At 45.2% G+C, this 10,471-nt stretch overlaps 1 protein-coding gene across 3 annotated transcripts in view; it reads right to left on the bottom strand.

Moving 5' to 3' along the window:
- Positions 1-206: 206 nt before the first annotated feature.
- TMEM231 (transmembrane protein 231) overlaps positions 207-10,471 on the bottom strand; it is a 23,289-nt gene continuing 13,024 nt past the window's right edge. For 2 of the 3 annotated variants that reach the window (XM_011945993.1, XM_011945995.1), the window contains 5 exons: positions 8,108-8,236; positions 7,632-7,775; positions 4,700-4,781; positions 3,464-3,569; positions 207-2,270 (listed from right to left, as the gene is read on the bottom strand). In XM_011945993.1, the coding sequence (XP_011801383.1) occupies positions 2,090-2,270; positions 3,464-3,569; positions 4,700-4,781; positions 7,632-7,775; positions 8,108-8,236 (642 nt within the window). In that variant the 3' untranslated portion in view covers positions 207-2,089. Of the gene's footprint in view, positions 2,271-3,463; positions 3,570-4,250; positions 4,782-7,631; positions 7,776-8,107; positions 8,237-10,471 lie in introns of those variants that run through there. The other variant, XM_011945994.1, reaches the window with a different exon arrangement.

Here is a 10,471-nt window from a genome sequence, read left to right as displayed (position 1 = left end):
GGCATGTGAATTCCACTGAAAACTCATCTACTTGGGGAAGAACTAGGAGACTTTCATCAAAGACTCAACGGAAGTTCCAAGGTCTTTTGGCAAAGCCTTGTTAAAGCATGGCCGCAGATGAGTAATGAAAACAGGTGTGTGCAACCTCTGCCCTCCTTATTCTTCCCCATTCCAAACCCTTTCTCTTGAAAAAGGTACATGCGATCTTCCATTTTGACTTTTTTTTTTTTTTTTTTTAAGAGACAGGGTCTCAGTCTGTCACCCAGGCTGGAGTGCAGTGGTGTGATCACAGCACACTGCAGCCTCAAGCTCCTGGGCTCAAGTGATCCTCCCGCCTTGGCTTCTCAAAGCGTTGAGATTACAGGGATGAACCGTCATGCTCGGCCTCATTTTGAACATTTTAATTAGAAAGGTACAAAACATCATGGGTTCTTTATACAAGATTTGCATTAGAATAATTTAATAAAATGCAAACCAATGTTTATACATTATCTTGTCATCCTTCCATATCTCACTGCCTTATGGGGATTTAAACAAGAAACTATTTTTCATTTAGATCTTAAGAAAAAAATTTAGGCATATAAAACAGCCTGAATATTAAAAAAAAAGACAAAGGGGACAGTGTTAGGGAATTCCTCTGCTTGAATACTTCAAAATAGCTTTGTTTCCAAAATTGTGTTTAGTCAGCCTAAAGGAAATGGGTGCTGGAGATGAAAAATGATCTCCAAGGTAAACTGAGACACACACTGAGGGGTGTGTTGCTGGGTGGCCATGAAGCATGGATCACAGGGGCCATGTCCTCCCAGTGGTAATGACCTGCTTGGGATCAGAAAGCAGCTCCGTCTGTCCTTGGAGGAGACTGCACGCGTCCTCAGGAGATGAAGGGCTGAACAAGCCGTCTTCTGTGTGCAGAGGCCCCTTCCAGGCATCTCTGCTCTTGCAGACTCTTGCTTAGCCACGAGGGTAATCCACTGAACTGCTTGGCATTCTGCTAGTGGCCAGGCTGGACTGGTCTGCCCAGGCCAACATCCTCTTTACTCCCTCACTGCTTCTTGTGTCCTTCCCAAAGCTGCCTGCCCTACTCTGATGGGCACTGTGTTCCTTAGTCAAGGGAAAGGCCAGCCGCTGGGCTTCCCACTAGCCCTCCAAATAAACTTGTGGTTGTCAGGCCGTGGGAGCCAATCCCAACACCAACTCCTGTTGCCCCTGTCCTTTGCAGGAAGGGGGAGGGCTGTCAAGGAGGAGGAGGGCCCAGTGCCCAGGCTGTTGGGTGAGGGCCAGAAAGAACCTGTTGTGACAATCCTTTCTTCCCTCAGTGCTGCTGAGGGGGCTGGGAATGAAACAGCCCCTCTGACTTCAGTCTGCCATCAGGGGCACAGACAGAGGGAAAAATAAGGCGAAGAGCCAGCCACAGTTCGGCAAAGATCCAGGGCTGCTCAGCTGAGCTGATTACAGAGGACTGACTGTTGGGCTGGAGCAGGTGGACAGTCCAAGTGTCCAAGTCGCCTTCAGCAGCCCTCCCTCATGCCTGTGCTAATGCGGCCCTTGCCCTTGGGCCCTGCCCCTCCAGGTCTCTAGTTAAACGCCTCAGCTCTGGAAATCAAAGCTCTGAATGGGAAATGGAGATGCCCAGGGGTGCAAAGTGCTAGTGATTGGCATGTTTGTCACAAAAGAGCCCTGGAAAGAGTAAGAGTGACTCACAGTAGAAGGAAGAAGTGCATAGCGTGTTTCTCAGTTCAGCAGAGGAAAAGTCTCTGCTTGACCAGAGATGGGACTCTTTCCAAGATGTCTGAACTGACTGCAATTTTCTCCCAAAATTCAACCCTAAGGCAAAGAAGAAAACCCAAAAAGCTAATTATAGCCTCAGGGAAACCTCAGACCTTTCCACAAACTAGTCCTTGGTGATTCTGCAGGAGCTCTGAAGATACAGAACTTGTGTAGAGCAAAACTGGAAAGAACTGTTGTCTCTGAGGGGAAAAGCACACAGGCCCGCATGTGTCCGCTGGGCTCTTTCAAAAGGTCCTAAGATGTTCCCAGAAGATGACAATGAGACAGCCACGGTCCTGCCGAGTCTTCAGAAAAGGCCTTCCTAGGATAAATGCTCCTTACACATTTCTCCCCGGGGCGTCGCTGTCACAGGGATGGTGGTCACCACCTGATTCTGAAACACAAAGATCTTGATTCTTTCAAACACCCAGAGGAAGATAAGCAGGATGCTGACATACTGCACCCAGGCGAACTTTACCATCTCCCAGAATCCTGGCTGATAAGTATGGACAGTTAAGGAATGGAGGGCCACATGGTGTTAAGTACGAAGAGAAAATCCAAGACGGAACTGGCTGTGGCAGAGGTATCTAGAAAGGAGGCAGGACCTCTGTCACGTGCACACCCAGATGGAAGGTGACCCCCTGAACTTGGCCAAATGGTAAAACCAGCCACATTTGATTTGAACTATTATATACTAAGCTTGATGACCAACCTCCTAAACAGACAATTATGCCAAACTACATTGCTCACAGACTAGAGACATCGTGAGCTGTTAACCAGCCATCATCCATCAGGGACTCTTCTAAAATCTTCCAGTTGTGTAAACTTACACTATCCTTATTAGCCCCTGCCTAGTCGCACCTGTATGGAACACAATTTAGCTGCTTCCTAGGTTTGTGTCTCTGGAATTGTAATTCGTAAGGCCCTAGTTAAAATGCCTTCTCTTTTGTTTGCTTCTCTGCAGTGTTCATGTTGGTTTCATTTCCTATTAGTCGACCTAAGTCAAAATTAAACCAAAGTTTAGGTCAGTCACGGACTGGCAAGAATGTTTCACATAACCTTAGCATAAAAAGGATAATATATGATTACTAAGATATACAAATGGATGATTCTTACCTAGAAGAATTGCTTGGAAACAAATAGGACCAAGAAATGAATTATTTGTTCCTGTATGAATAGCAGATATACATAGTCATTTTTTGAATCATGTAGCCTAAAATGTCAAAGACACAGCCATTTTCATGAGGCTATAACTCTGTCGTGATTTCCAAGAGAAAACTTCCCACATCTGTTACTACTTGAGACAACTGAGGAATCATTCCTCTTTGAAAACTGAGCTGCCTTTTTTTTTTTTTTTTTTGTAATTGTTGTTTAAGACACAGGGTCTCACTCTGTCATGGAGGCTGGAGTACAGTGGCACAATCGTTGCTCACTGCAACTTTGAACTCCTGGGCTCAAGGAATCCTCCTGCCTCGGCCTCCCAAGTAGCTGGGACTACACAAGTACACCACTATGCCTGGCTATTTTTTTTTTTTTTCTTTTTTGGGGTAGAGACAGGGTCTCACTATCTTGGCCAGGCTGGTTGTGAACTTCTGGGCTCCAACGATCCTCCCACCTTGGCCTCCCAAAGTGCTGAAATTATAGGCAGGAGCCACCATACCCAGCCTTACCATGGACTCTTTAACAGAAAGGATATGAAATAACTTCCACAGGGTATCGGATGATAGCATTAATCACAAATGGAGCATCTGCGGCTCTGCCCACCAGCCAGATGGGGTTGGGATCATTCAGGATGGTGCTAACTGCAATGCAAATAATTAACCATTAACCACGATGGCTGTTTGACCCTGGCAGTTGAAGGCTATAAAGATTATTTGATTCCTGGAAATTATCGTATGCTTCAGAACTGAAAGAAATCATTCAGAAGGAAAGAGAAATTGCATGTGCAAAGTTGATCACACATTATTTGCTAAAATAATAGTCAAAATGCTTTTGTTGAAATACATAAAAAAATACATAAAAAACTTAGAAAGTTTCTTCTACATGTGCTGAATGGCTAACTGAAAGAATACTATACTGCCACTAAAAGTAATATCACAGCTTTGTAGCTGTGTGGGGAAGTGTTTATATCCCAAGTTTAAATAAATAAAAATAACCTGGATCCCAATGTGTTTCTACAATAGCTGTATAAAAAGATGCGCAGAAGAGTAAAGAATGAAAGGAATGAAAAAATAGTTGATTTGTAGCACTGTTTTCTAGTTTTGTTTTAAAATTCCCTCTATTATTGCAACAATGCCACCAGTATATGACACAAAAGCAGTAAGCAATGCTGGGTTTGCAGTCGTCCCCTTTGTGAGATGTCTGTATATAGTTTCCATGATGTCTGGTTGCCAAGTAACACTGTAGATGCCTTTATAGAAAACCTCAGTCACTGACCAGCCAAACGAGCTGAGTTAACACATGCCTTGGCCTAGAGCTCTGTAAGGAATGAGCACACTGTGCCTTCTGGCAGGAAGCAGGGGCACTCCTGTTCTCCTGCTGGACTGCTAATGTGGGGAGAGTCACCCACATCCTCCGCTTTGCATGAACAGCAATCTGTCTTTGGCATCTGTTATAGGTGTGGTATGGGGAACAACTCAATTAGGCTTACATTTTTTAAAAGGGAAACTCATCAAGCCAGTGGTGGGAAAATGATGGCATTTAACTATCACTAACCTTCTGGACCATGGGATGCTGGAGGGGTGGGGGCGGTCCCAGGTCTGAAGATGAGGACGAAAAGGACAAATCCTGGACAGCACATTTGCTCCCATCGTTGAGCATTCGCAGGTTTTCACATTTTTATCACAAAGGTTCCAGTTCTGCTTGTCTCTGGTGCCCCCACTAACCTTGAGAGTCCTGAGCAGCGGCTGAATGAGCTCTACCTGTGACTCACCGTTCCTCTCCTGGTAGGCAGCAACAACATGGGTGAGGTCGTAGTCATAGGCGAAGGGGCTGGTCCCATTGATCACGGATATCTGGGACGCAGGAGGAGGATGCGGTGTGAGCACCTGGGAGACTCCTCCTCTCTTTCTTCTACCCTTCTGCCCACCCAGGCTAGTCCCACAGAGCACCCTCTCGTTCTTGGTGGCCTCCTGCAGTATCAATAATCTTCTCTTCAAAGATGAATAAACTCTCTTGCAACAATTTAAGCCTGTTTACCCTCAGTCTTTCTTTCTGTGGATGGGAATAAGGGGTCAGTGTCCATGTTTCATAGGTTTTTTTTTTTTTTTTTTGAGGCGGAGTCTGGCTCTGTCGCCCAGGCTGGAGTGCAGTGGCCGGATCTCAGCTCACTGCAAGCTCCGCCTCCCGGGTTTACGCCATTCTCCTGCCTCAGCCTCCGGAGTAGCTCGGACTACAGGCGCCCGCCACCTCGCCCGGCTAGTTTTTTGTATTTTTTAGTAGAGACGAGGTTTCACCGTGTTAGCCAGGATGGTCTCGATCTCCTGACCTCGTGATCCGCCCGTCTCGGCCTCCCAAAGTGCTGGGATTACAGGCTTGAGCCACCGCGCCCGGCCTGTTTCATAGGTTTTAAAGCTATTTTTAAAATACCCCTCTCTATCTCAGTGGCAGAAAGAATTCCTTAAATTATTTTAATAGACCATATTTTCTCCAGGTGTGGTGGCTCCTGTCTACAATCCCGCTGACTTGGGAGGCTGAGGCAGGAGGACCACTTGAGGCCACGAGTTCAAGGCTGTAGTCAATGATGATAATGCCACTCACTACACTCCAGTTTAGGAAACAGAGTAAGACCTCATCTCTCTCAAAAAAAAAAAAGCCAGGCATGGAGGCTCATGCCTCTAATTCCAACACTTTGGGAAGCCCAGGCAGATGGATCACTTGAGACCAGGAGTTCGAGACCAGCCTGGCCAACATGGCAAAACCCCATCGCTACTAAAAAGAAGACAAAAATTAGCCAGGCGTGGTGGTATATGCCTATAATCCGAGCTATTCAGGAGGCTGAAATCAGAGGATCTCTTAAGCCTGTCTGGGAGACGGAGGTTGCAGTGAGCCGAGATCATGCCACTGCACTCTAGCCTGGGTGACAGAGCAAGATTCTGTCTCAAAAATAAAAATAAAATAAAAATAAAAACCGCTACACAAAAACGAAAAAAAGAAACCATACTTCCAACTTCTTTGTCATTTTCTTGGTCTTCTCTGGGTGCTAAGTTCTTTATCACTTTTAAACATAGAAATAGATAGCATGCAAACCACAAGCGTGTGCATTTTTCCCTTCAAGGAGAAAATAATAGACTGCTGTTAGTGTAATCTGATATACAGACATTCAAACAAAAAGTGCCACATTCATTTCGTATGTTGCACCTTCCTCTTCTTTACAACTTATGTTGATTATAGCCAGAGCAACAGTAAAATCCCCTATATAGCTACAAGTACTGGTGTATGGCTGTAATAACCGATAACATTCCTTTTTCATTATCTAAAGTACCTCAGCTCGACTTTATGGTCGCCATTGTGATAAAAGGAAAGTGAGAAATGAGTGATTAGATGAATGAGTTCTGGACACAGAAAGTTCCTGGCTCTGTTATACTTTCAAGCTTTGAGTCTTTGGGAAAATTAATCACTGTAAGTCCCAGTTTTGTCTTGTGCAAAATGAATTCATTCTTTAAAGAAGTATCTGTGAGCTTATCATGTGCCAGGCAGTGTGCTAGCCACGGACGTGATAGTATTTGACATGTCACTGCTGTTAAAGCTGAGGGAGACAGCAAATAAACACACAAACACATATCCTGAGTAGGCCAGGCGGCAGGAGGAAGAGTCTGGCTGAGGGAAGGTGGAGGGAGGGGCTGTTACTATAGATGCAGGTCAAGGAAGGACTGTGTTTGGGGATATCTGAACAGGGACCTGAATGGTGTGGTCTGATAAGCCACATGGATGCCTGACAGAGGAAATGGCAAAAGCCCTGAGGTGGCAGCTGCTTCTTGGTTTCGAGGAACAACAAAAAGGCCAGGGTGGCTAGAAGGGAGCAAGGGGGCCAGCGATGGGACAAGTGGCTGGAACACTGGGAAAGGACAGTGCAGGCAGCTCAGAGGTTGCTGTGACGATTAAAAGAGATAATACAGGTAAACCCCTGCATTCAGGGGTGGCATGTCTTATGGGTTCAGTAAACTATGGCTAGTAATATTTCTGAAATACTTTACATGAACATTTTACATCACCATTTTACGGTATCCCTCGGAGTACATCCTGTGACCAACTGTGTGTATGGAAGACAGAATGTGTGTGTGTGTGCCCACGTGGACCTAAAAGCAATAAGCAATTTAGTTCTTTGACAAATACAGATTTTGTTTCTCTTCCCTTCTACGTGTAACTATGCGTGTACTGTCTCTGTAGTTTGAAAAAATTCATGGCAAGAATTCTGCAGAGACCCTCTTTGGTGCCACCTACAGAGAAATGATATTTCTATTTTTCTTTTCTTTTCTCTTTTTTTTGAGACAGAGTCTTGTTCTGTCGCCCAGGCTGGAGTGCAGTGGCGAGATCTCGGCTCACAGTAACCTCCACCTCCTGGGTTCAAGCAATTCTCCTGCCTCAGTCTCCCAAGTAGCTAGAATTACAGGCACGTACCACACGTCTGGTTAATTTTTTATATTTTTAGTAGGGACAGGGTTTCATCATGTTGGCCATACTGGTCTTGAATTCCTGACCTTAAGTGATCCATCCGCCCGCCTCCGCCTCCCAAAGTGCTGGGACTACAGGCATGAGCCACTGTGCCTGGCCTGACATTTCTACCTTTCATTCCCCTCTTTAAAGAACTTAATGAACAGTAACACACAGAAACAAAGGAGCTGGACAATGAGAAGCGCCCTTACGTTGTATCGGGTATCTAGGCCACCACAGCTGAGTGGCTGCTTCTGCTGCAGCCTCAGGTCTCCGTTCACATATAATTGGGATCCCGGGACAGGAAAGGAGGACTGGAGAAACGCCATGCTCTGCATCACGAGGGTCACCATCCTCTGAAATCATTAGAAGGACCAACAATACCAACCGCCATCAGATCTGAAGGGCTCTGGATGTTAAGAGTCACCTGTCTTGGCTGAAACCTAAGGGGCCCTCACATACCTAGCGTAGCCATGCAGGAAACACTGCCTAGAACCTTCTGAGCTCTTAACAGCCCATATCAGTTAATATGACTTTAGTGAAAACCATTCGATTGGCCTAAGTTAAATCCCAAGCTACATGGGGAAGAGGGCCTGCTACAGTGTGGGTCTTCTAGAAATCAGAAGAAGGGCTCTGGTCTATTAAAAAGACACAAGGGAGAGGACGGCCTCCCAGTGGACTGACTCACATGTAATTGATAGGAGAAAGTCAGGATGAGTTGCACACCGAGAACGTGCTCCGTGGACTGCAGGGGAAGCTCCAGCTTAAAATGTAGCATGTCCATCTTCCCATCCTGGTTCCTGTCTTCTTCTCTAGTCTAGGAAACCCAAAACCCAAACAGGGCCAGCAGCCCTGGTCACAAATGAGTCTGGGAGGAATCCACATCACTTCTGTATATATACAATGACCCACTGTCCTGCTGTACACAACAGGCATTCTCTCCCCCACTAAAAGAAAGAGAAAAACAGATAGATGTAAGTGCATTAATACTGGGGAGAGACACAAAGTGCATGGCCCCTGAACTTCATATCCGAGTCTTTCAAATGTTCACTGGCCAAAATAAATGGGCGATAACAAAAAACATCTGGATCGCATTTGTGTCTTTCAGTTGTCTCATTTGATCTTGTTTATTTTGCACTGTCATTTTTTCTTTCTTTATACACATGCCTGAATTTGTATGGAAATTTTAAGTAGCACATCAGAATCGTCTTCTATGTCTCTAGAAGTCAACTTGTTAAAATAGAAAAACACCTAATCCTAATCATTATGCACTCCCCAACAAACTCAAACTCAACAGAAAATCACCAAGCTCTATCTTTTTTTTTTTTTCTGAGCTGGAGTCTCGCTCTATCGACCAGGCTGGAGTGCAGTGACGCAATCATGGCTCACTACAACCTTCACCTCCTAGGGTCAAGCAATTCTGCCTCAGCCTCCCAGGTAGCTGGGATTACAAGTGCCCACCACCATGCCCAGCTAATTTTTGTATTTTTAGTAGAGACGGGGTTTCACCATGTTGACCAGGCTGATCTCAAACTCCTGACCTGGAGTGATCCGCCCACCTCTGGCTCCCAAAGTGCTAGGATTACAGGCGTAAGCCACCATGCCTTACCAAACTCTATTTATAGATTCTGAAACCACAAGTGTCTTTGCTTCAGATTCTTGATGTTAGATCTCATCTCATCATTCATGTCAGGACTTGAAAGCCTTGTATATCTTTTAGTAGCAATCAATGAAATGAAAAAGGAAGCTATGTCAGATAAGCAAAGCATTAAAACTGTTATCTATTTGATAAATTATGGGCATGAAAGGAAAGAGATCTGTAGAGGAAAAAAGACAAAAATACAGCTTATGAAGCATATGTAGGCAGTGAAAAAAAATTGGTGGCTGGGCACAGTGGCTCATGCCTGTAATTCCAGCACTTTGGGAGGCTGAGGTGGGCGGATCATGAGGTCAGGAGATCGAGACCATCGGGAGGCTGAGGCAGGATAATGGTGTGAACCCAGGAGGCAGAGTTTGCAGTGAGCCAAGATCGTGCCACTGCACTCCAGTCTGGCGACAGAGTGAGACTCTGTCAAAAAAAAAAAAAAAAGGTTTCCACTCCCGCCATCCACAGTCTTGCCAGATAGTGATGCTAAAATGACGATCAGGAAAGGATGGTTACTGAAAAGTGATCACTGCTGACATGGTCCCTCTGCACAACTCTGAATCTTTTTGCTACAACTGATCCTTTCCCACTGTAGATTCCCAGAACGATTCTGCTATCGTGTAGCAGCATTCCCACCTGGATCCACCATCTATGGATTCATTTTGATTCCCACCATTACTATTATGTAAGGAAGAGTTTTTTTGTGTGTGTGCTTTTTCAGGCTAATAAGGTCATTTGAAATGAAGAAATCTCAATTTTCAGAAACTTTCAATTATTTCTTTCTCTCTAAACAATAATGTCCTTCTCTTAGGTCTTGTTTTAGAGAAACCTCCCTCCCTTTTCTTTTCGATACTTCCTCTCTGCCCTGTTTCATCAGCTTTGGGGAGGGATATCTGCTACCAGGGCTGATGATCAAGTTTCTGAGGTAATGATGGACCAGTCACTACCGTAGGATGAAAAGAGTCTGCCTTGCGGATCATGAGGTCAGGAGATCAAGACCAGCCTGGCCAACATGGTGAAACCCCATCTCTATTAAAAACACAAAAATTAGCTGGGAGTGGTGGCACATGCCTGTAATCCCAGCTACTCAGGAGGCTGAGGCAGGAGAATCGCTTGAACCAGGGAGTTGGAGGTTGCAGTGAGCCAAGATCGTGCCACTGCACTCCAGCCTGGTGACATAGCGAGACTCCATCTCAAAAAAAATAAAATTAAAATTAAATAAAAGAGCCTGCCTTGTCTTCCTGTGGATTTTCTTCAATTGGGATCTGGGTAGAAAATGTTGTGTAACTCTCTGTGATGGATCCACACCTTCTTTTTTTTTTTTTTTTTTTTTTTTTGAGGCGGAGTCTCGCTCTGTCGCCCGGACTGGAGTGCAGTGGCCAGATTTCAGCTCACTGCAAGCTCCGC

Source organism: Colobus angolensis, unplaced genomic scaffold, assembly GCF_000951035.1.
Source record: "Colobus angolensis palliatus isolate OR3802 unplaced genomic scaffold, Cang.pa_1.0 Scaffold248, whole genome shotgun sequence".
Lineage (NCBI taxonomy): Eukaryota > Metazoa > Chordata > Mammalia > Primates > Cercopithecidae > Colobus > Colobus angolensis.
This window is presented reverse-complemented; position numbering and strand designations above follow the sequence as displayed.